This window comes from Loxodonta africana, chromosome 3 (genome assembly GCF_030014295.1).
Source record: "Loxodonta africana isolate mLoxAfr1 chromosome 3, mLoxAfr1.hap2, whole genome shotgun sequence".
Lineage (NCBI taxonomy): Eukaryota > Metazoa > Chordata > Mammalia > Proboscidea > Elephantidae > Loxodonta > Loxodonta africana.
The window spans coordinates 186,621,174-186,647,339 of NC_087344.1; the positions used below are offsets into that span (position 1 = coordinate 186,621,174).

A 26,166-nucleotide genomic window follows, 5' to 3' on the forward strand; every position below is an offset into this window, starting at 1 on the left:
CTGACTCCTAGCGATACATGCATTTATATGTGGAAACCCTGGTGGCGTAGTGGTTAGGTGCTAGGACTGCTAATCAAGAGGTTGGCAGTTCTACTCTGTCCTATAGGGTCTCTATGAGTTGGAATCAACTCCACGGCAGTGGGTTTGGTTTTTTTAATTTATATATTATACGTATATATGCATATAATATATATTTGTATTTATTTATTTACATATATATTGACTGGATGGCAACAGGCTTTTTATATTATCTATCTCCTTATGCTATTTATGTAAAGTTGTATATAGCTGCATAGATATATATTCTCTTAAACATGGACAATTTATCTAATATCTCTGGCCATCGATGTCCTAATCTGTAAAATGTGGATAATAAGAGTATCAACCTCATAGTATTGTGAACATCAGTTAACCTATGCAAAGCAGTTATATCAATACACATAGTAAACAAGTACGTAAGTGAATTATTATTATTCAGATGGAAAGGATCGGATGGTTAACCCTAGGAATAGGTTGGAGTTGGGGAGATACAGGGCAGTCTTTCATTTTTTATATTTACACTTCTGAATATATATATACATTGTTAAAAATGGATAAAAAATTCAGATGGAAAGGATCGGATGGTTAACCCTAGGAATAGGTTGGAGTTGGGGAGATACAGGGCAGTCTTCCATTTTTTATATTTACACTTCTGAATATATATATCCATTGTTAAAAATGGATAAAGCAACTGAAAAAAAGTAATTTAAAGTTTGGGATAGAACTCGTCTCGCCGATGTTTTCCTCAGCAGTTCCTATTTACCAGGTTCCGACTGTCAAAGTGTAGCACGAAATTTAAAAAGTGTCAATTTATTCCTTGATAGTGGAGATCATACAGTGCTGACCTCAAGATCAAAATCAAACCCTCTCAACATGGTGACAGATCTGTGTCGTAACTCTCATTTAAGACCTTCTTAAGATGGCAGCCGCCTTCTGGCCCCAGCACAGACAGACTCACAGAGAAGGACCTTCACAACATGGCGATAAAAGAGGTAGGCGTCACTTCCTGCCAGATGCCCAATATAAGGAGCAGGATTTCCGCTTTCGCTCCTTTCCGGCGGTGACGACCTGCCCCTTCCAACATGCCTGTGAGTTGCCTGGTCCAGCTTTCTGCGCAGATCTCGCTCTTCTGTCCCCACGCCCCCTTACGCTGATTTTGGAACGCAGAGGGTCCACAGTTACCCTCCCCACTTCTTAGGACGTTAACTACGGGGATCGCAGAGGCCCACTTGGCCACCTGCATAGACGGGAGCGGCCAAACATAAGATGGCGGCCCAGCTGCGCAAACATCAGGGGCGGCGAGGGGCAAGCTCTCCCTGGTGTGTGGCAGTGGGGACTGTTTTCGGTCATCCCGTTTTCGCAGTTGGTTTCTAACTTCTTGCATTTGTGCCCTTTTTAGCTCGCAAAGGATCTCCTTCATCCCTCTCCGGAAGAGGAGAAGAGGAAACACAAAAAAAAGCGGTTGGTGCAGAGCCCTAACTCCTACTTCATGGATGTGAAATGCCCAGGTGAGGAGATAACCTGGCAGAAGTGGGGAAAGGACTGGACCTCAACAACTGGAAAGAGTTGTAGCGTGAGCTTGCCTTTTCCTTGAAGCAGTTTAGCAATTTGTTGCTTAGTGAAATTCAGATAATACTGTCCTTGCTTTTCATAAAACTAATGAATGAGAGAGTAGTAAATTTTGCAGTTTAGGGGAGCCTCTTTTGTTCCAGAGTGATCCCTTATCGAACGTCCATATGCAAACCCTAGATGTCCTTGCTTTGGGAAACGCTGTAAAGAGGATGAGTTGGGTTTCGGCGGTGGTTTATGTACTTGTATCTGGAGGCAAGGGAGTGAATATTGAACCGTTACTGACACTCCCTCATCCCTCGTGGAGGATTCTCTTATTTTTTCTTGGAATAATTGTTGGTTCTGATCCTCTACCCTTTCAGGCTGTGGAATGGACAGCAAATCCATGGGCGGGTTCAGGTAGTCCACATTGCTTCTGTGATGGTTTTAGTGCATCCTTAGAGCCAGGTAATCAAAGGCTTAGAACAGGATAGTGAATTTTGAATTTGCTTAATAACATGCATATCTCAACAGCTAATTCATGGAAGCGTGCCTTGAAGTGAAGAAAGGTGTGGGGATAATACTGGAGAAAATGTCTGTTAAGTCCTTTATTTTGATTTATTTATTTGTAGGATGCTACAAAATCACCACGGTATTTAGCCATGCACAAACAGTAGTTTTGTGTGTTGGCTGCTCCACTGTCCTCTGCCAGCCTACAGGAGGAAAAGCAAGGCTTACAGAAGGTAAATGGTTTAACTAATTAATGTTGTGGTGTTGGCCTCTGAATCTTACACATAACGAGAGGAACCATTTATAGTTTTAAGTTCTCAAAATGTCTCAAAAAGAGGGTTGGATTTGATCTTTTCCTTCCCCAAAATGAGTATTATTAGAAACCTTATTATAATCTGAAAGCATTACTGTCCAAAACTAAGCTGGATGGGTGATAAAAGGGGCTTCATGTGAGAGTCCTTAAATGACTGCATAATAGCTGAAGGAGTGAAGAAAAATAAAAAATGTAGTTTTCCTGTGGATATTTCATCACAGGGAAGGCATCTTGTTCTGTGGGGTAGACAGGGTAGGTAGGCTGATGTCAGTTAACCTCTGAACCTTTCCCTCCAGGATGCTCCTTCAGACGGAAGCAGCACTAAAAGCGCCCTGAATCAAGATGAGTGGGAAACCATCCCAATAAACACATTTTGGATACATCCTGTGTATTGTCTTGTTTTACTGCCTCAGGTATTCAGGGGCAATGAGAAGAGTGGAATACTAGAGTCATTTGGGGCAAGTAAGTGGCCAGGTACTTAAAAGTCCGTTTGGGCGTTTTTATCTGCCTGGATTTCATTGGGTAAATCTTTCAAGCTTGATAACTACACTGAGATACTACTGTAAAACCTGTGAAAGGTGGAAACGTCAGAGAAGGAAAATGCAAATGTTTTCCACTAAAATGAACGAAAAGTAGCAAGAATGTACCCTGCAAAGGCAGAAAACTTGCGCTAGACCCAGAAAACGGGGCACTTTTGGGTTTATACTGTATACTAAACTGGAAACCGCCTAGTGGTTAAGTGCTACAGCTGCTAACGAAAAGGTCTGCAGTTCAAATCTACCAGGTGCTCCTTGGAAGCTCTGGGGCAGTTCTGCTCTGTCCTATATGGTGGCTGAGTCAGAACTGACTGAGTGGCAACAGGTTATGGGTTATATATTAAACCAGGGCACTATATAAATAAGATTTTTACTTTAACTGTTGTTTTCGTAGGATTAAGAACTGACAGTTGATCTTTAAACAATCCAGCATACCACTTTAATAAAAAAAGCTTACAATCTTTTATTTGCAGTTCTCAGAAGCCTTGTTTGTAGGCCTGTGAGTGTGGGGGATGCTGCTGGGTTTCTTGTCTAGGGCTAAAAGTCTCCATTCTGCTACAGTTAAGGTGACATCCAGTGGTACATTTAGTGTCTTATACTCCATAGCCAATGTTGTAGCCGACTCTGGCCCGGTGAGGGTTGTGGACTCACGAAGGAAGGGGGAGAATGTGCAGAGCTGTAAGAACCTAGAAATAAATGCAGAAGGGGGAGATGACGCAGGCTCTAGTGAATAAAACGTATGTATGAGCTTTTCAAAGATATGGATGTCAGTTCTTTACCTGGCTGTGGTGATCCTAGAGTTGGTACATAAACCACTGGAACTGTCTGTATCTTGTTTAGGAAGGCATTGTATGCTGGGAAAAGGACAAAGGGAGATGTCACCAAAAAAGGCATGTCTTGATTTCAGTTGTAGGGGAGGGGCAAAGTCAGAGAGTGTGGGGATCTCTGGGGCAAGAAAGAGAAATGAGACTTGGGTTCTAATTCTCGTGACTGAAATACAGAATTTCAGTAGCTTGTATATAAGATAAAACTTGGCAAGTCATTTTAAATATTAGTAAATAACGGTAAAATACTGTTAAAGTAAATTTTTTTTTTAGCTCGATGATCTTAGAGGTATTTCAACTTCTGGCTGAAAGATGGGGAAAAACGCAGGTTTGGATGACAGTTGTGGTGTGTTGTGTCAATTGAATTGTCTCTTCTATGAGTTGAAGCAAAACTAGCCACTACCATCCAGGCTTTAGTAGTGGTTCCCACTTCTGAGTGATGTTTCATAGTTTACCACATCAGTTTATTGCTCCTTGGCAGCAGTTGAGTACGACCTTTTTATCTACTGGGTGACCAGGACTAGGGAAGCTAAAAGTTTCAACTGCTTGTGGCAATTTAGATATGGTAAAGAAATAATTTCTGTACTCATTTGGTTTGTGGAATAAAATGCCGTTTCTGTCAAAGTCCACTGTGCTGAGTATAAGGATTCCTTACCCAGAAAGATGAAAGCTGTTGATGCTAACACCGCAAAGAGGGTAAAGAAGAGGATCTGGTAAGAACCAATAATCTGCTGGAGGACACCTGAATCTTTACAATGATCTATACGTTGGCCAGAACAAAACAGGATAATAGTTATTCAATAAATACATCCAGGACAGATGCCGCATTTAAGAAAGAGTATCTAGCACAAGCCCTCTTATGAAATTGTTGTGCTTCCCATGAGAGAAAAGTGGCCTTCTAGTGTGAACAGTACTTTGCTCCTCTAAACCTTCTGGTTTCTTAAATCCTCTGACACCTTGAAATATCTGTTTCCTGTGGACTTTAACCCCAAGTGACATGCTTCCTTTCACCAAACGTGACATACTACTGATCAAACATCCTCCTAATTTTTAGATCACTGATGACCTTAAGTCCAGGGCCCTTTTTATTCAGGATGTCACTTCTAGAAAGGTCCCTGGGTGGTACAAACGGGTTGCATTTCTAACCTAAAGGTTGGCGTTTGAGCCCACCTGGCTATGCTGCGGAAGAGAGGCCTGGCAATCTGCTTCTGTAAAGATTACAGCCAAGAAAACTCAGTGGAATAGTTCTACTTGGTAACACATGGAGCTACCATGAGTTGGAATCTCAACAGGTTTGGTTATTTCTAGGGAGCTTTCTGATTTGTGTCTAACTTGTCTTCAACAAACTTTACACTTTTTTTTTTTTTTTTGGAAGCATGCTTGGCATCTGCATTTGGTTATTTCAAACTCCTCATCAGTGTCTAGATATGTACTCCTCCCACTCATGTTCCTTGCATATCCCCCACCTTCCAGGCCAATATAAGTTGGTCCTCACTCCTAGTTCCTGTTTAATATATTTAGACCCTCTACCTCTGGACTCTGCTTACCTCTCACCGTAATCTTTCTCATTTTTAACACTGTTTGCAAAATGTATCACTCTGAAGAATGACTTATAGGTTGCTTGAAGTATGTACACTAAGACAAAATTCTCTACACTAATTCCTGATCAGGTCCTGCTGTTTAAAGCCTTTGGCTTTCCAGTGCTCATAGGATCAGAGCCCAAGTAAAATTTAGAAGGCATATTAACTTTTCCAGCATTATCTCCTGTTCCGGCTAAAGGGAACTAATCCTCTATCTCTCCAAGTTATTTAAAAGCAGGAGCTTTGGTATATACCAATAGGCATTCATGTGCTTGTGTGAATGAACCGAAGGTTGGGCTGGATATTTACATCTAATAACGTTAGAAACACTTTTCTCGCCCCTTCCTAGTCCCCCAAAAGTACAGTTTATTTTTGGTGGGTAACTTTGACAGTCTCGTGAAGCCTGTGGTTCCTATCTCAGAAGCAAAAATGTAAATAAAAAGCCCAGTGCCATCGAGTCGATTCTGACTCAGTGACACTATTACATTTTTTTTTTTATGTAATAGGAATACAAAATTTTAATACATAAGAAATATATAGGAATACAAAATGAAACCAATCATATCAAAGTACAGGTAACCAAAATATAAAAAACCTGGTTTGTGACAGTGACATTGAAGTAGTTACCAAGATATTAAAAAGCCTAATTTGTGATAGTTAAGTATGTTGCTTCTTGTTAAGTAACAAGATCTATAATTTTGGAGTACTGGCAGCCCCCGGATTACGAGGGAGTTCATTCCTAAATAAGTGGGAACTTGTACGTAAGTCAAAACAGGTACAGTTAGTATCTAACATCAGTCAAATGTTTGTCTTAATATATAGCATATAGTATACCTTCCTTTGCATAAAAACATTGAACACTTCCAGATATACTACAACATCTTTAACATAATACAGTAATCTTTTGATGTGCGTTTTTATTATGACCCGTTGTATGTATCTCGAATATTTAATAGGCTTTATGGGGGTTGGTTCGTAACTATGCGTTGCAGGTAATTCGGATGTTTGTAATCTGGGGACTGTAATGAGAAATATTTTTGAGATCTGACAATATCTAGTTTCTGTTGGTGACAAAGTACACAGAGCTATGCATACCACTGTGATTTGTTGCGTACGTAATCAGTGGAAATACTAACTTTCAGTTAGAGGCTAATTGAAAATAAAAAGGGAAAAACATCTACCTCCCAGAGATACGCAAATTAAGACAAAATGCTTATAAATGTGGTTAGGATATTGACTGGTACGTAGCAGATGCTCACAAAAACAAAAGCCTTCCTCCTACTCAGATGTACTAAATTTCAACCTAATTCACTCCCAATAATCAAGAAGAACGGTGTTTTCCTTGAGTGGTGGGGAAGGGAAATGGCAAATACGATATAAAGAGGATGGTTCTCCAGCATCTGTAACACCTGTTTTCATATTTGTGTTCTCATCCCACTCCAACTTGGCATCATTTTTAAACTCGTAATGTCTGGAGTCAGGATTTTGGAAGCTAAGTGTTGGTCCTAAGGTTATCAACATATGTCCATTGCCTGATGAAAAAATTTCTCTATTGAAGACTCTGAAGAAAACAAAATATTTATCAAGAGGTGTTAAAATATGGTAAATTGTACGCTTACGAAGGCCACAAACTCATGCCAAACTGACATAACTATTCTTAAATATATAATTTATCTAGCTAATGATGGCACTGGGAGTGACAACAAAGCTACCTGAAGGTTATATTTTGGGAAAGGTTTGGAAAATTCATGCCCCAGCTAGTTTGAACAATCTTGGTCAAGTGGCTGAGCACATCCCGTTAACTAAATTGTGAATAATATATTCTGTTTTCTCTCCCATTTAGATTAAATATTGTCCCCAGTGCTCACCTGCACCAGACTTATCTTTCATAGCTCTCACCCGCACAGCCTCACGTTGACTGGTGAGCACACAGGAAACGTTGATGAAAACAGGTGATGCCATCTGCTGGAGGGAAGTGAAGTTGACCACTCTTACTAGGTAGATGGCCAGGCCAGGCGTGAGGGAAGAGTGCCTATGGCTAGAGACCACTAGAACTGGGGAACTGGGGAAAACCTTGGAGAAAAGATAAAATGCACTTGTTTAAAGGAAGAAAAATGTATTAATATGTTCAGTCTTAAATAACATTTCAAAAATTGTCAAAAGAGACCTGGATTTCTAATTCTAGCTAGTTTTCTGACCCTAAATAAGTCATTTACTATTTCACTCCCTTAGATGTGTTGAAGGATAAGGGAAGAACATGAGCTGCAAGAATAAAAGAGGCTTCAAAAAGTATTAATCTAGAATTTTAAAGATTGTTCTTTATCACCAGTCTTCCAGACTGACAAAGCTAATGATCTAGACTTTGCCCTGCTGGAACCAGTCTCGCATGGTGAAGGGGACGACTTTTCTTCATTCAGTTTATGAATTTCCTATAGTGATCTTTATCTGGTCACTCAGTGCTGTATGATGGATTGCTTTTGTGTGGACTTGCCATGGTCTTGTGACTCCTGCCCAAGTGATTGGGTGGGACTGTGCAAATAAAGGAATTATTGCCCACCAAGGGGATTGGTCAGTTTTGCTTAAAAGAGAGCCAATTCCAGAGCAGAGAGAGGATCCCACCACTACCAAGGAAGAACAGCCAGGAGTGGAGCGCATGTCCTTTGGACCTGGGATTCCTGTGCTGAGAAGCTCCTGAAACTAGGAGACAGTTTGAGAAGTGGCAGAGAAATGACGGCAGGAGACGGTGCGGTAGGCTTCCCCACCCACAGTACGAGAAAGCTGAGTGCCTTTGGGCAGGAGGCTTGCTGGCAGTGTAGGGTGCCTCTGGGCACTTAACTGGCAGAGCTAAAGGAGTTTTATAACACCTGCCTAAACAGGGCAGACGCCAAGGGCCAGGAAGAGATTAGTAAAGATGGCAGAGAGAGAAGGCATGTCTGACTTCCACCTCATAGTAATCAGCCGTGGGCTGTTGATCTTGGTTCTCTTTCCCCCTTGGGAAGTTAGAGGAGGTCAGATGCCACTCCTATCCAGCTTTTACACTCAGTAACCATCCCATGGAAACTCTGGTGGCGTAGTGGTTAAGAACTGTGGCTGCTAACCAAAAGGCTGGCAGTTTGAATCCACCAGGCGCTCTTTGAAAACCCTATGAGGCAGTTCTACTCTGTCCTACAGGGTTGCTATGAGTCGCAATCGACTCGATGGCAACGAGTGTGGTTTCTGGTTTTTAACCGTACCCTTACCATTGGACTGAGAATGAAAAATCTCTTTTTTCAAGTCCCTCATCTCCAGTGTTTTGGTTCAGTATTAACGTACCTCTAGCTTCTCAAGAACTCTATCCACTCCCAGTATTCTTATCTCCCCGATGTCATGTTTGTGGCTAAGAACCAATTCTGACTGATTGATGTAAAAGGCTGGGATGAAAGGAATGAGGATTCTTTGCATTCCGTTCTTGCTACGTTCACTCATGAGCGTGGCCCACCCATAAACGGAGGTGTCAGCTACACTGAGGGCCTGCAGCAGCTCCTCGGACTGGGATCGAACCGTGATTAGGCAGACATAAACCCCTGAAGAAAAGAGGAAAACCATCATGAAGACTCAGAGGCTCTACTGAGCCAGGTGAATTAGGATAGGAAGGAAAAATGGTAACGTGTAAATGCAGCAGAAGAGAAGATATGAACTTAGTTTTGAGTACTCGCTATTAGCACACTATGGGGAGATAAGAAAAGGAGAAAGTCTGAGGGAACCCACAACTGAACATGTTGCCTAAGAATACCATTACTGATAATTCAACATACTGGAGAGCACTAAATAATAAAGTACAAACGGGGAAATTTAGTACTGAGGGGATATAGAATGAAGGAGTGGTCAGAGTCCCTATTCCTGTTAATGGTATTATTTTTCTAGTTATCCATGCTCAGACATAGATTGTCTCTTGACATCCTTTTCCTTCATCCCTATATCCAGTCATTCTCCAAATCTCGCTAACTCATCCTTTGGAATGTCTCTGACATCTGCCTCCTTTATTAGTATTTATTACTTTGGTCCATACCCACCTCAATGCATGCCTGGATTTATTGCAGTTGCTCCTTCACTGTCCTCCTTGACTCCCTTTCTTCTTGCCTACCCTATAACCCCTTCAAGACCTGTGGGACATCCCACCCACTTTTTATGCCTCTGGAGTTTTTTGGAAAGGGGGTAGCCTAATTTTAACACATTTTAGCCTCAAGGTAGGAGCTTCCTGAAATGCCTGAAACTAAAAAACCCTAAGTGGGAGCCCCATTTTTGTGTAGATGGAGCATTGTCTTAGGTGATACCTCCTGGATGTGTGAATTTTCTAAACTTTTGACAGGTTTGCCTTTATTTTATGAGATAAGCCTCCTCACTATGTTTCCCAGTAACTATGTTTTCTTGACAATGTACTTATTGTGAGAATAAGCTATCGCCAATCTTAATTCAGTCATAGTGGCGATTTTCTCCTTTATGCCATTTATTGTTTTCAGGTGTTACTGGCTCTCTTCTACCTTCTGAACAGTAAATATTGCCTTTCCAATAAGGAATAATGCATTGCAGTGGCATTTTTCAAGAGATTGTAATGCCAATAAGTTATTCTTACCCTGCATTCAACCTTAGGGCCCAATCATTGCTTCCACATGTAGCATGTGGACTGCACCACTGTGAGTAGTTCGGCAGCATTCTAGGGCAGCTGTTTCTGCTTCTTAGCTATTAATACCCCCACGTGTCTGTCAGTTTGGCATACTGTGGGGGCTTGCCTGTTGCTGTGATGCTGGAAGCTATGCCACCAGTATTCAGATACCAGCAGGGTTACCCCTGAAGGATAGGTTTCAGCTGAGCTTCCAGACTAAGACAGACTAGGAAGAAGGACCCGGCAGTCTACTTCCAAAAAGCATTAGCCAGTGAAAACCTTATCAATAGGAGCAGAACACTGTCTGATATAGTGCCGGAAGATGAGCCCCCCAGCTTGGAAGGCACTCAAAAGATGATTGGGGAAGAGCTGCCTCCTCAAAGTAGAGTCGACCTTAATGACGTGGATGAAGTAAAGCTTTTGGGACCTTCATTCGCTGATGTGGCATGACTCAAAATGAGAAGAAACAGCTGCAAACATCCATTAATAATTGGAACCTGGAATGTACGAAGCATGAATCTAAGAAAATTTGAAATCATCAAAAATGAAATAGAACACATAAACACCTATATCCTGGGCATTAGTGAGCTGAAATGGACTGCTATTAGCCATGTCGAATCGGACAATCATATAGTCTGCTATGCTGGGAGTGACAACTTGAAGAGGAATGGTGTTGCATTCATCGTCAAAAAGAACATTTCAAGATCTATCCTGAAGTACAACGCTGTCAGTGATAGGATAATATCCATACGCCTACAAGAAAGACCAGTTAATACGACTATTATTCAAATTTACATACCAACTTCTAGGGCCAAAAATGAAGAAATAGATTTTTATCAGTTGCTGCAGTCTGAAATTGATCAAACGTGCAATCAAGATGCATTGATAATTACTGCCGATTGGAATGCAAAAGTTGGAAACAAAGAAAATGGATCAGTAGTTGGAATATATGACCTTGGTGACAGAAACAATGCCGGAGATCGAATGATAGAATTTTGCAAGACAAACGACTTCTTCATTGTAAATACCTTCTTTCACCAACATAAATGGCGACTATACACATGGACCTCGCCAGATGGAACACAGAGGAACCAAATTGACTACATCTGTGGAAAGAGACAATGGAAAAGCTCAATATCATCAGTCAGAACAAGGCCAGGGGCTGACTATGGAACAGATCATCAATTGCTTATATGCAAATTCAAGCTGAAACAGAAAAAAATCAGAGCAAGTCCACAAGAGCCAAAATATGACCTTGAGTATATCCCACCTGAATTTAGAGACCATCTGAAGAATAATTTGATGCATTGAACACTAGTGACCGAAGACCAGATGAGTTGTGGAATAACATCAAGGACATCATACGTGAAGAAAGCAAGAGGTCATTGAAAAGACAGGAAAGAGAGAAAAGACCAAGATGGATGTCAGAGGAGACCTGGAAACTTGCTCTCGAATGTCGAGCAGCTAAAGCAAAAGGAAGAATTGATGAAGTAAAAGAACTGAACAGAAGATATCAAAGGGCGTCTTGAGAAGACAAAGTATTATAATGACATGTGCAAAGAGCTGGAGATGGAAAACCAAAAGGGAAGAACACGCTTGGCGTTTCTCAAGCTGAAAGAACTGAAGAAAAAATTCAAGCCTCAAGTTGCAATAGTGAAGGATTCTATGGGGAAAATATTAAAAGATGCAGGAAGCATCAAAAGAAGATGGAAAGAATAGACAGAGTAATTATACCAAAAATAATTAGTCAACGTTCAGCCATTTCAAGAGGAGGCATATGATCAGGAACTGATGGTACTAAAGGAGGAAGTCCAAGCTGCTCTGAAGGCATTGACGAAAAACAAGGCTTCAGGAATTGATGGAATATCAATTGAGATGTTTCAACAAACAGATGCAGTGCTGGAGGTGCTTGCTCGTCTATGCCAAGAAATATGGAAGACAGCTTCCTGGCCAACTGACTGGAAGAGATCCATATTTATGCCTATTCCCAAGAAAGGTAATCCAACCGAATGCAGAAGTTATAGAACAATATCATTAATATCACACGCAAGCAAAATTTTGCTGAAGATCATTCAAAAACGGCTGCAGCAGTATATCGACAGGGAACTGCCAGAAATTCAGGCTGGCTTCAGAAGAGGACGTGGAACCAGGGATATCATTGCTGACATCAGATGGATCCCGGCTGAAAGCAGAGAATACCAGAAGGATGTTTACCTGTGTTTTATTGACTATACAAAGGCATTCGACTGTGTGGATCATAACAAATTATGGATAAGATTGAGAAGAATGGGAATTCCAGAACACTTAATTGTGCTCATGAGGACCTTTACATAGATCAAGAGGCAAGTGTTTGGACAGAACAAGGGGATACTGATTGGTTTAAAGTCAGGAAAGGTGTGCGTCAGGGTTGTATTCTTTCACCGTACCTATTCGATCTGTATGCTGAGCAAATAATACTAGAAGCTGGACTATATGAGAAGAATGGGGCATCAGGATTGGAGGAAGACTCATTAACAACCTGCGTTATGCAGATGACACAGCCTTGCTTGCTGAAAGTGAAGAGGACTTGAAGCACTTACTAATGAAGATCAGAGACCACAGCCTTCAGTATGGATTGCACCTCAACATAAAGAAAACAAAAATCCTCACAGCTGGACCAATGAGCAACATCATGATAAATGATGTTTCAATCAAAAGATTGAACTTGTCAAGGATTTCATTTTACTTGGATCCACAATCAACAGCCATGGAAGCAGCAGTCAAGAAATCAAGAGATGCATTGCACTGGGTGAATCTGCTGCAAAGGACCTCTTTAAAGTGTTGAAGAGCAAAGATGTCACCTTGAAGACTAAGGTGCGCCTGACCCAAGCGATGGTATTTTCAATCGCATCATATGCATGTGAAAGCTAGTCAATGAATAAGGAAGACCAAAGAAGAACTGATGCCTTTGAATTGTGGTGTTGGCAAAGAATATTGTACATACCATGGACTGCCAAAAGAACAAACAAATCTGTCTTAGAAGAAGTACAACCAGAATGCTCCTTTGAAGCAAGGATGGCAAGACTGCGTCTTACATACTTTGAACATGTTGTCAGGAGGGATCAGTCCCTGGAGAAGGACATCATGCTTGGCAAAGTACAGGGTCAGCGGAAGAGAGGAAGACTCTCAACGAGCTGGATGGACACAGCGGCTGCAACAATGAGCTTGAGCATAGCAGTGATTGTAAGGATGGCTCAGGACCAGGCAGTGTTTCGTTCTGTTGTGCATGGGGTCACTATGAGTTGGTACAGACTTGATGGCACCTAACAACAACAACAACAACAGCTGTTAATACTGTTTTTGTTATAATGAAGAATACATAGTAGTGGTAATTTTCCTGAGATTCAAATTCCTTTAGTTTTATTTATTTGGCCTGTAAGTACTGCTTTTGCAGTAATGAAGAATGCATTATAGTTGTAATTTTCCTGAGATAAAACATCTCTTGGCTTTGTTTATTTGGTCTGTAAGCACTGCTTTTGCAGTAAGGAAGAATCCATTGTACCATGTTTTAAAAAGTTTCATGAAAAAAAAATGGCTAAGAAGCAGCAGACTACCATAAAATGTATGTGCAGTCATTACCAGGTGCCTTCATGTTTTACTTCACTGGTTTTGCAAACTTTCAAGAAATAAAACTCAAAAAAAAAAAAAAAATCCAATTTTATCACTGACTCATATTGGCATGATTTATGTCATCCACAGTCTGCTGGGACATACATGATCCCAGATAATGTGTATCAAAATCCATAACTCATAACAAAAATTCTGAATTGGTCCTTTAATCAGCATGACTTCATTAGTGAAAACACATACTATCAAAAAATTCAAAGGAGAAAATAATTGGGTCTTGAAAGGGATATACTGCACCTAGATACTTCCCTTTAAAACTGCTTTCATCTTATTTTTGAAAAAACTTCTTCAGGGCTTTATATTGCCTGGAATGTCCTGTTCTCATTACATCTGGCTTATTCCTGTCATCTTTCTAAGGGTCATTTCCTTAGGTTTGATGTAGATATTCCTTTCTTTCTGCTGTCCTAGCATACCATGTATATCTCTATCCTATAGCTCATCACCCTGTGCAATAATAGTAAGAGAGTTAAAAGCCTTGTCTTATGTTTTGTTCCTCCACTGCCAGTACTGGTACCAGGCATATGCTTGGTGCCCAACAATTTCCTGAATGAGCCTTCCTTTAGTGGTTTTTCATTACTTGTACCATTCAAATTGCCTAGTCTAGGATTAGACTCTGTCATGATGTAGCACTCTCCCTGACGTAGCACAAATGTCTTAGATTTGACACGAATCCTCTCATTTTAGATCAGTTGCTTTACAGTTATCCAGATGTCATGCCTCTTTCTACTCTCCACCCTGTTAATGCTATTTGGTTGGAATATCCTTCAGTTCAACAACAAACATTCAAACACTGTACTTCATGCTGGGGATGAAAGATGAATGAGGCACAATCCAAACCCTCACAGAGACGATGGAGACTAAGAAGAAAATAGTAAATTATAATAGGATGGTACGCACTAGGACACAGAAAAGTACAGGGTGATATAGAGGGCATGTATTAAATATTTGTTGAATGGATTGAACACAAATGTTTATTGGGAAATATTCCACAGTTATATATCATGAAATTGGGACATATAGCTGCAATCAATAGGACAATTATATAAATATGAAAATAAGGGGGAAACTAGATGCAACTGGTGGAACCTACCTTTCTCCATGCTGAAATTTGACTGGATGTGAAACACTTTACTTGCTGGAATGTCTAGCAATGTATTACTGAACTGTACATGGCACAGCATGAGGGTATCTGGAAGAAGTATTGTTGTAATGGCCAAGACCTGACTTGGTGTACAGGAGCCTAATAAGCAGAGAAGAGGCAAATAACTATGTCACTAACAAGAATTTGTAAAAGGGGAGACAATTATATGAAGGCAATTCAGTATCATAAAAAGAAAACAGGCAAGAAAGAGGCTGAAGTTCTGCGTGGTTTGCCCAGCTCCGTTGTCTCTTGCTATAATCAAGGTGAAAGAACAGTTTAAATTCTTGCCTCTGCAAGTTTGTGAATGACTATGGTGGGGCTTCCATTATCAATATTATAGGTGCTGTCCTCTTCCTAAGACTTTTGGAATTCTTCAGTGGGAATAAGACAGATTACGAGGAAATTGGATAGCCATCATAAACAAAGTACTACAAGGAAATTTAGGAGGACAGTCAGTTTATGTTAATGGGAGAGGAGCAATTCAGAAAAGGAGGGTGAGAATGCTTGAACAATTCAAAGAATGTAATCAATGGCATTGAATTGTACATATAGAAATTGTTGAACTGGGGTGTGTTCAACAACAACAACAAAGATAAAGTATAAAAAACCAGTGCTTTCAATCAGTTCTGAACAGTTCAGTCATGGCTGATGGAAACAAGAACAGCATACGTGTTGCACAGCAACCAAATCTCTGTCGCGTCAGCTTTTGACCCTCATCAGGAAACTTTCATGAGCCTGAAGTGGGAGATTGGATTATTGGCAGGACTGTGGACAGTGTCACATATTCAAAGCAGCTCGGTTGGGCGCCATCTTTGAGCAGGGTCCGCTGCCTATTTCCTACTGAGGTCATAAGCTGACAGCCAAAGATTTGGTTGCTATGCAATGCGTATGCTGCCCTAGTTTTCCTTGGCCCGGACAGAGCTGGTTTGAAGCCCTGCCTTGTTTCCGTCGGCCACGCCTGAACTGTTCAGAACTTGTTTGAAGCCCTGTGAAAAACAAAACAAAACAAGAAAGTACTACAGTTGGGAGGTAGCTTTTAAGTCTAGGAAGATTTGTTTTTCATAACTGATTGTAGTATGATGCAAATGAAAGATCTTTGAAACTTTATCACAAGTAGTGGCTTAACAGGAACCATATGACCAGCAAGAAATAAAATGATGCCACAGTTGGGTCAGCTGTAATGGGTGGCATTCTTCTAGAATGAATAGGAATTGGCATCCTGCTAACAAGATTTGCCCTTGTACAGTTTCTCAATGGTCTCAGTTTGCTGAGGCTCTTGCCCAGTTGCCTGCAGTTCAGTGACCATCCTTATCTTTTGGAGATTATCAACAAGATCAAAGGGACTGTTGCATGAGGTTTCTTAATAAAATAAATTGTGGTTTTAGAAAGATTCTGGAGAAGAGGAATTGCAGTCTTTTTAAAACCACAGGTAGACAACAATGGTTGAATATGCTAACAAGCAACATTTCATAATTTTTCTCTGAACATTTTAAAAAGATAGAATAATTTTCTTTATCCATACATAAATTGTATTTATAAAAAATATCTAATAATGTGAAAAATATGTCACATACTTAAAAGTTGAAGGGCAAAGGGACAAATAAAGTAAACTTATGTAAGTTTTATAGACAGTAATGATGTTGTGGACTTCTCTGCTTGATTTTGACTGCCCGCCAAACAAAAAAACCCTAGAATTTGTTCTTTCTTAAAAAAAAAGAAAACAGGAATGAAAGAATATTGACTTTGGAGTGGGACATATTTACCACTTCTGCCACTAACTGGTTATTACTTTGTCCAAGTTACTTGCTTTTAGCTTTGGTATTCTCATCTTTAGAATGAAGAAAATAACCACATGATAAACCCATTACCATCGAGTCGATTCTGACTGATAGCGACTCTACATGATAAGATTGTTAAATGAGATAAAATATACAAATTCCTAGCATAGCGTTTGGGATCTATTAGGAGCTCCTTGTATTTTAGTTTTCTTTCCTTTTTGTTTTCTTCGACCATAAATTAGAGCCTAATGTAGAAGAGTTGGAGAAACAAAACCACACAGTAAGGCTATTTGCTAATCAAAAAACATTTCAGATGTAATCTAACCCAATAATTCCAAAATATGGGGAAACTTTAGAAGAACTGATTCCCAGGCTTTATCCCCTGGTGGCATAGTGGTTTAGAGCTACGGCTGCTAACTAGAAGTTCAGCAATTCAAATCCACCAGGCGCTCATTGGAAACCCTATGGGGCAGTTCTACTCTGTCCTATAGGGTTGCTATGAGTTGGAATTGCCTTGACAGCAATGGGTTGGGTTCATCCTGACTTAATCTCTGGATGGAATATTAGTAATCTGTACTTTTAAAAAGTTTTTTTTGGTAACCTTGGTAATCAGCCGTGTTTGGAAATCCCTAGTCTTGGCTACCTCCTCCTCTCAGGCAAGGTTATTTATAACTAGAAAGACAATAATGACTAGATTGGGCCTATTTTAAAACCTCAATCCAGTCCTAATTTATGAATATCATAGCCCTCTATGATTTACTTGTTAAGATGGGGCCAATTTATAAATTAAAGGAAACTTGGGTTACTAATCCAAAGGAGTAAATGAATTGAGGGAAATTAGGAACAATGGGAACAGTTACCTGGACCTATAAAGAAATTCCTGACCTTTAAGATTCACACCATTTCTGCCAGTGGTGATGAAAAGCTTGAACTCAGTTGAATTGGGGGTATTCGTGAGGTAAGTCTTCATGTCGTAACTGAGGGTTAATCTTGATGATGCATTGACCACCACCTGTCAAAGGAAAATCTATGCCTAAATTCTTAGAAAATTTGCTTCCCTCCCTCCCCACCTGTTATGGATTGAATTATGTCGTCCCAAAATATGTGTTGTAAATCCTAACCTCTATGGCTTTGGCTATAATCCCATTTGGGAATGGGCTGTCTTTGTTATGCTAATGAGACAGGATTAGTGTAGAGTATATTTTGAGTCAATCTCTTTTGAGATATAAAAGAGTAAATGAAAGTTAGCGAGAGAGATGGGAGAAGACTGATGCCAAAACACATGGAGATTTCCAAGGAACCAGGAAGCAGAAGCTGAAGAGACAAGGACCCTCTCTCCAGAGCTGACAGCAACAGAAAGCCTTCCCCTAGAGCCTGTGCTCTGAGTTCAGACTTCTATTTGAGAAAATAAATTTCTGTTTGTTAAAGCCACCCACTTGTGGTATTTCCGTTATAGTAGCACTAGATAACTAAGGCAGAATTTGGTACCAGAGGAGTGGGGTGCTGCTCTAACAGATACCTAAAATGTGGAAGTGGTTTTGGAATTGGGGAATGGGTAGAGGCTAGAAGAGTTTTAAGGTGCCTAATAGTAAAAGCCTAGATTGCCTTGAAGAGACTGTTGATAGAATTGTGAATGTCAAAGGAAATTCTGGTGAGGGCTCGGAAGGTAGTGAGGAGAGCTACGGAGAAAGTCTCTGTCTTCTTAGAGAATACGTATGGCACAAGCAACAGAACGTTACTAGAAATACGGACATTAAATGTGCTCTTGGTGAGGCTTTAAAGAAAATGATGACTATGTGATTGGGCAGTGGAAGAAGGGTGATGCAGTGGCAAAGAACCTGTCTGAATTATGTTCCAATGTCTGGTGGAAGGTAGAACTTATAAAGGATGAACTTGGATATGGGGCTAATGAGATTTTTAAGCAAGGTATTCAAGAGGACATGTGGTTTCTCCTTGTTGCTTATAGTAAATTGCGAGAGGAAAAAGATGGACTTAAAAACGTACTGTGCAAAATGAAAACAGAACTTAAAGATTTGGAAAATTCTGTTGTACAAACTAACACACATATCCTAGAATGTTCACCAGGGACATAGCTACACAATCTTTTGTTAAAGGGATTAAGCCTGTGACTGATGGATCTATCCAACTGCCACAGCAGAAAATCCATTAGCTTAGACTGAAGGGGACAGAGAAAGAATGAAAGGAGAGAATGCTGTCTGTCTCTTGGAATTCTGTAGGCAGGAAACAGGCCAAATGAGCTACATCTGTTGTCCTCCAAGAAAATAAAAGGACCATTTCTGGAGCAGCTCGAACAGCACCAGAACTGTTGGAAGGAGCAAGGGAAGCAGGGTCTTCTCAGTTTCCAAGAGTGAGGCCACTGGCTCCTAGGTCTGAAAGAGTTGTATCTTCACCAACTGGGTTCTGGAATATGAGGTTGCTATTATTAAGGTGTACCAAGGGGATGGTGCTGCCACCCAAAACTGAGGGGGCAAATCTGCCATCCCAAGGGGCAAAAGAACTCAGGATAAGTTGGGGCTGAGAGGGTGGGGTCGCCACTGAGATGGACTAGGAGAATGGGGCCACCTAAAGCCAGAGGGCCTGGAAAGCGGAGCTGAAGCCCAGGGTCCAGAGGTCTCCAGCCAGAATCCAGAGAGCATGGCCAACACCCAGAGTCTGGAAGGTGAGGCCATTGCCTAGACGGTCTCAGAGAAAAGAGGATTATTTTCAAGACTTGAGAGCTAGTGTAATTTATTTTGCTGAGTTTTAGACTTGCTTGGTGCCTGTTTTCCCTTCAATTTCTCCCATTTGTAATGAAAATGTCTACTTTGTTTCTGTTCCACCATTGTACTTTGAAAACAGATAACTTGTATCCTAGTTTTCACAGGTTCACAGATGAAGAGGAAATTCACCCCAGGATAGAATATGCCTAAAGTCTTATCCATATTGATTTAGATGATTCAGAAGATGATATTTTGGACTTGGAGTTGATTTAAAACTTTTCGGATGATGTGATGGGGTGAAGGTGTTTTGCTTGTGCCAAGAACATGAATTTTGGAGGGCCAAATGGTGGAACATTAGGGATTGAATTATGTCCCCCCAAAATATGTGTTATAAATCCTAACCTTTATGCCTGTGTTTACAATCCATTTGGTAATGGGCTGTCTTTGTTATGTTAATGAGGCAGGATTAGTATAAAATGTGTCTTGAGTCATTCTCTTTTGACAGACAAAAGAGATTAAACAAGGGAGCAGAGGAGAGATGGGGTAAGAGAGATGCCAAGACACATGGAGATCTCCAAGGAACCAGGAAGCAGAAGCTGAAGAAACAAGGACCTTCCTCCACAGTCAACAGTAAGAAAATCTTCCCCTAGAGCTGGCGCTCTGAATTAGAATTTCTAGCCTCCTAAACTGTCAGAAAATGAATTTGCGTTTGCTAAGGCCATCCACTTGTGGTATTTCTGTTATAGCAGCTCTAGATAACTAAGACATCACCCCTTGTAATTTTTTTTCTTTTATTAGTATACTCATTCAAAAATATTTATTGAACCCCTACAATATATCCACCACTTATCTTAACCAAAAGCATCTGTTTCACACAAGTATAAATTGTCTTTTTAGGGGTCATGTATTTGAGAACGGCAGCCTATTCACCTTTCAGGAGAAAATAAACATTTTTTCTAGAAGGTCTTTGTTCATTGTGCCTTCCACCATATTTTGTATGGCTCCCTATTAAAATGCCTTTGAAGACAAATGCAACTTAAGAAAGTGTCACGGATTGAATTGTGTCCCCCAAAAATATGTGTATGAATTTGGCTAGGCCATGATTCCAGTATTGTATGATTGTCCAACATTTTGTGATCTGATGTGATTTTCCTATGTGTTGTAAATCTTATCGCTATGATGTCAATGAGATGGATCAGTGGCAGTTACGTTGATAAGATCTACAAGATTAGATTGTGTCTTAAGCCAATCTCTTTTGAGATATAAAAGAGAGAAGCGAGCAGAGAGACATGAGGACCTCATACGACCAAGAAAGCAATGCCAGGAGCAGAGTGTATCTTTGGACCTGAGGTTCCTGTGCAGAGAAGCTCCTACACCACGGGAAGATTGATGACAAGGAACTTCCTCCAGAGTTGACAGAAAGAGAAAGCCTTCCCCTGGAGCTGGTGCTCTGAATTTGAACTTCTAGTGTCTCAGTTATCCAGTGCTTCTGTAACAGAAATACCACAAGTGGATGGTTTCAACAAACAGACATTTATTCTCTCACAGTCTAGTAGGGTAGAAGTCCAAATTCAAGGGTGCCAGCTTCAGGGGAAGGCTTTTTCTCTCCGTCAGCTCTGGAGGAAGATCCTTGTCATCAATCTTCCCTTGGTCTAGGAGCTTCTCCATGCAGGAACCCCAGGTCCAAAGGATGCACTCTGCTCCCGGCACTGCTTTCTTGGTGGTATGAGGTCCCCCTGTTTCTCTGCTCACTTCTCTAGTTTGTATCTCAAAGGAGATTGGCTCAAGACATAATCCAATCTTGTAGATTCAGTCCTGCCTCATTAACATAACTGCTGATAATCCCATCTCATCAACATCACAGAGACAGGATTTACAACACACAGAAAAATCACATCAGATGCCAAATGGTAGACAATCACAAAATACTGGGAATCATAGCCTAGCCAAGTTAACAGATATTTTTGGGGGACACAATTCAATCTATGACAGGAAGTTTTCTCTCTTTCCTTAGCTAGCTATAATCTCAACTTCCTTTGGAATTTAAAGTACTTTGCTTATGTCAATACACTTGTAATGTTCTGCCTTGTATTGTAGGTATTTTATACTTGTTAAAATCCCCATTAGATTCTAAGTTATTCAAGAACATAAATTAACCCTAATTTATCTTTTTTATATCCTGTACTGTGCCTTGTATATAATGCAAGTACTTAATTATTATGAGAAGATTATGATAATGATGACCTTTTTTTCCCTAAATATTTTCAATTTAAATTCAACATACCTTCTGTCTTAGTTATCTAGTGCTGGTACAATAGAAATACCACAAGTGGATGGCTTTAACACACAGGAGTTTATTCTCTCACAGTCCAGTAGGCTGAAAGACTGAATTCAGGATGCCAGCTCCAGGGGAAGGCTTTCTCTCTCTGTCAACGCTGGGGAGAGGTCCTTTTCATCAATCTTCCCCTGGTCTAGCAGCATCTCAGAACAGGGACCCCGAGTCCAAAGGACAAGTGCTGCTTTCCTGGTGGTATGAGGTCCCCCTGTCTCTCTGCTTGCTTCTCTCTTTTGTATCTTGAAAGAGATCTACTTAAAACCCAACCTAATTTTGTAGATTGAGTCCTGCCTTATTAACATAACTGCCACTAATCCCACCTCATTAATATCATAGAGGTAGGATTTACAACACAAAAGAAAATCATATCAGATCCTGAAACGGTGGACAATCACGATACTGGGAATAATGGACTAACCAAGCTGACACACATTTTTTAGGGGGTACAATTCAATCCATAACACTGTCCAAGAAGCTCAGTACTACCATAGCTTGCTTGCTATTTTTTTTTAAACATTCAAGGTCCTGAACACCCAAGTTAGCTACATTAGAGCTCAATGAGGGCAGGAGTTTTGTCTTTTTCACTTTTGTATTTCCAAAGTGCTTGGCACAATGCTTGGCACATAACAGGCCTTTGGAAGTGTCTGCTAGTTAATAAATAATGGGGATTTTACAAAGTGCACAAACTAGAATATAAGTGACCTTTTAACTTCTCTGTAGCATCTCATACCATGGAACATTCCCTCTCTTGCCTTCCATGACACCCTTTCTTCTTGCTCTTCTACTACCTACTCCCTTCTCAATCTCTTTTTCTAGTTATCTTCTCATGCCACCTCTGTTTTGGACCCTCTTGTATTCTCATGATACATGTTCTCTTTGGAGGTCATCCAAATTTCCCCTCTTCACCTCCATAAACTTATGATGAAGCCACCCTGATTTATTCTTTGATTTTCAAACACACCAAGTACTTTTATTTGCCTTTGTACATCTATTCTTTTCTGAAATGTCTTCTCCCCTTTTTTCTGCCAGGCAAATTTCTAATGCTCAAGACTCAGTTTAAATGTCACCTTTGGAAAACCTAGCCTTAATTCCCACAATCTGAATTAATGGCTGTCTTCTGTATTCTCAGAGCATTTGGCATACCACTTGTACAGCAATGATCAATTATGCTGTAATTATTTGTCATATATGTGTATGTATTTATGTCATCTCTAGGCTGTGAGCTCCTTTAAAATAAGGCATCTGATATCATGTGGTCACATATTGGGCAATTATCTATAAAACTGGGATAACGTTTACTTTGCAGGGTTGTGAGGAATGAAAATGACAGATGTACTGGATGTAAAATAAAAAGTAAAAAAAATAGATGATGCAAAGTCCCAAGCCCATTGTAGGCACTCAAAAAATGACAGCTATTATGCTTGAGGAATGAAAAGAACAAACAAGTGCTTTGGGCTCAGAGGAAGGGAGAGGTTACATGTATTCAAGGGGCAAATAAGAAAGGCTTCATAAAATCAACCCCATGTCACCTACTCAAAGATACCACTCTAGCAATCCACCCCACTCTCCTACATCAAATTTTCCCTGCACTGCATCATTCCCAAGCTATTATTTCTCACATCTTAAAAAACTAAAAGAAACTTTTGATCCCACCTCTCCCCTCCAGCTACTATCCAATTTCCTGCAATCCTTTACAGCAAAACTCCTGGAAAGATTGTCTATATTCACTGTCTCTAAGTCCTCTTATCCAGTTCTCCTATCAAGCTTTCTCTCCTATCTCTCCACTGAAGCTATATATCAAAGCTGCCAGTGACCTTATTGCAAGAACCATCAGACGTTTTTCAGCTTTCAGCTTACTTGACCTATCAAAAGTATTTGATGTGGTTGCTCACTCCCTCCATCCTTGAAATACTTTCTTCACTTGGCTTTCAGGACACCAGCCTCTCTGAGTTTTCCTCCTACTTCACTGATCGTTTCTTACAAGTCTCTTTTTTTGGTTACTCTTCTTCACTTGGACCTCTGAATATTGGAATGCTCCAGAGCTTAGTCCTTGGAACTTTTCTGTATTTATAATCATTCTCTTGGTGATCTAACAGCTTTAAATATCATCTGTATACCAATGACTCCTAGACTTATATCCAACTATCTCGACGTATCCATTTGACATCTAATAGACATATCCAATTTTACATGTCTAAAACTGACCAATCTTACCTCCAAAATGGTTCCACCTATAGTCTTCCCTATTTAAGTTGATGGTAACTCTATCCTTTTGGTTGCTCAGCCCCAAACCTGAAGTCATTCTTGAAACTCTCACACCCCTCATATAATCTGTCAGGAAATTCTGTTGGTTTTACCTACAAACTATACCTAGAATCTTATCAACTTCTCACCATCTGCTCTGTTATCACACTGGTCCACCATCATATCTTGTTAGGATTACTGCAATAGCCTTCCAACTGGTCTCTCAGCTTCTACCCTTGCCCTGACAGTCGACTATCAACCAGTAGCCACAGTGATCTCTTAAAACGTAAATTAGAATTAGTCATTCTTCTGCTCAAAACCTCCAATTGCTCCTTAGCTCATTTAGAATAAATGTCAAAGTGCTTACAAAGACCTACAAGACTCTACATGACTAAAATCTCCATTACTTTCTGATCTCATCTCTACTAGACTCACTCTCACTCACTCTTCTCCAACACTGGTCCCCTTGCTATTCCATGAAACACCACGCACACTTCCACCTTGGTGCCTTTACACTGACAGTTTCCTCTGCCTGGGGAACTCTAAACCTCTTCCCCATATATATGCATGGCATATTTCTTCACATTCTTTAAGTCTTGCTAAAACATCATCTCGGTGAAGACCACCCTGACAACTGTATTTAAAACTGTCATCCTCAAGACCCTACCCTAACTGTGATCCTCTTTACCCTACTACTCTTATTTTTCTTTTCCATAGCACTTACCACTTTCAACATACTATATACAAAAAAAACCCAGTGCTGATGGTTTACCAATTTTTATTACTTAATAGCCTTCTTTCCCACCAGAAAGAAAGTGCCACAAAAGCAAGGATTTTATTTGTTTCTTTTGATCATTGCATTATCTCTAGTGGCTAAAACAATATCTGATACAGTGGATGCTCAGTAAATATTTGTTGGATTAATGAAGAATACAGAAAACGGCATTTGTGGTAGGCTATGAAAGATAAAACTTTATTAGGTAGACATGAAGGTGATAGGACATTCAAGGTAAAATAAACAAACATACAGTTATAGAAAAGTAAAACGTTTAGCCAGAGAACATCATAGTCTAACGTGACTGCTAATTTACTGGGTACAGGACCCATCAATGACAAATCAGGGACTAAAATCTTGTTTCTTGAAGGTCTAATCAGCTCTTTTGTCATTATACTTCACAGCTACAGTCCATGTGACCAAACAGAGGCTAGAATTATTAATGATTAAACTGCCAAAGAGATTACAGCAAAGGTAATGCTGACAAGTGTCAAAGAACTATAGTAAAAGAGTTCTGCTTATTCTTTATAAATTGCTTTCTACTGTACTTCACAAAATTAAGAATCGTAATTACTATTTAGCTTTAAGTTCCAATAAAGTTTGCTGGATGGTTCTATATTTATTATGTGAGTGTATTTTCTAGGATGCGTTTTTAATCTGTATATCCTGATATATGAAAATAATCACCCCAATCTCTTCAACCCTGCTATAGTTAGATTTACCTCTCGGTATGTTTTTACTACTCCTGGGATGTCATAAAAGATTGTTGCTGTTCCTAGGCTCCTGGCCACTCCTACTCCAGTGACAATGTCTGTCTGTAGAATATTGTCGGCAGAAATCATCCACGTTCCTGGTTCTCCTAGGGAAAGACAAAACACTTGACTGCAACCTTTGATATAAATTGATGGTCAGTCTAACCTTATTCAGTAGACTATTCCAAATTATTAGACCATTCAAGCATACACATATCTCTTCTCAGGAGGAGGAACACCCAGCTCTGAGGATAAATTTCTTTTCTGAATATCAGGTCCCCTGAATATTTCACATCAGCAAAATAAAACAAGATACACTGCTACATCATTAGTTATTAGGGAAATACAAGTCAAAACCACAATGAGATGCCACTTCACACCTACTAGGATGGCTATTATCCCCCCCCCAAAAAAAAAGGAAGATAAGTGTTGGCAAGGATGTAGAGAAACTGGACCCCTTGTGTATCACTGGTGGAAATGCAAAATGGTACACCCACTGTGGAAAACATTTTTGTGGTTCCTCGAAAAGTTAAACATAGAATTTATATATGACCTCGCAATTCCACACCTAGGTATGTACCCAAAAGAATTGGAAGCAAGGGCTCAAACAGATATTTGTACACTAATGTTCACAATAGCCAAAGGGTGGAAACAACCCAAGTCTCCATCAACAGATGAATATATATACAAAATGTGGTATACAATGGAATATTATGCAGCCGCAAAAAGGAATGAAGTTCTGATACATGGTACAACATGGATG

The 26,166-nt window shown here is 40.1% G+C and overlaps 2 protein-coding genes across 2 annotated transcripts in view; one reads left to right on the plus strand and one right to left on the minus strand.

The window, feature by feature from the left end:
• The first annotated feature begins 1,068 nt into the window (after window positions 1-1,068).
• RPS27 (ribosomal protein S27) lies at window positions 1,069-2,792 on the plus strand. Its single transcript, XM_010594759.3, has 4 exons — window positions 1,069-1,127; window positions 1,439-1,547; window positions 2,220-2,330; window positions 2,707-2,792. The coding sequence occupies exons 1-4, from the start codon at window positions 1,122-1,124 to the stop codon at window positions 2,733-2,735; spliced, it is 255 nt and encodes an 84-aa protein (XP_010593061.3). The 5' UTR covers window positions 1,069-1,121; the 3' UTR covers window positions 2,736-2,792.
• A 289-nt stretch (window positions 2,793-3,081) lies between these two features.
• NUP210L (nucleoporin 210 like) overlaps window positions 3,082-26,166 on the minus strand; it is a 145,373-nt gene continuing 122,288 nt past the window's right edge. Inside the window, exons 33-40 of the mRNA XM_064282640.1 lie at window positions 25,374-25,510; window positions 17,463-17,589; window positions 14,749-14,898; window positions 8,663-8,913; window positions 7,219-7,423; window positions 4,426-4,530; window positions 3,726-3,800; window positions 3,082-3,632 (exon numbers count right to left, since the gene is read on the minus strand). Coding sequence (XP_064138710.1) covers window positions 3,532-3,632; window positions 3,726-3,800; window positions 4,426-4,530; window positions 7,219-7,423; window positions 8,663-8,913; window positions 14,749-14,898; window positions 17,463-17,589; window positions 25,374-25,510 — 1,151 coding nt within the window. The 3' untranslated portion in view covers window positions 3,082-3,531. The remainder of the gene's footprint in view (window positions 3,633-3,725; window positions 3,801-4,425; window positions 4,531-7,218; window positions 7,424-8,662; window positions 8,914-14,748; window positions 14,899-17,462; window positions 17,590-25,373; window positions 25,511-26,166) is intronic.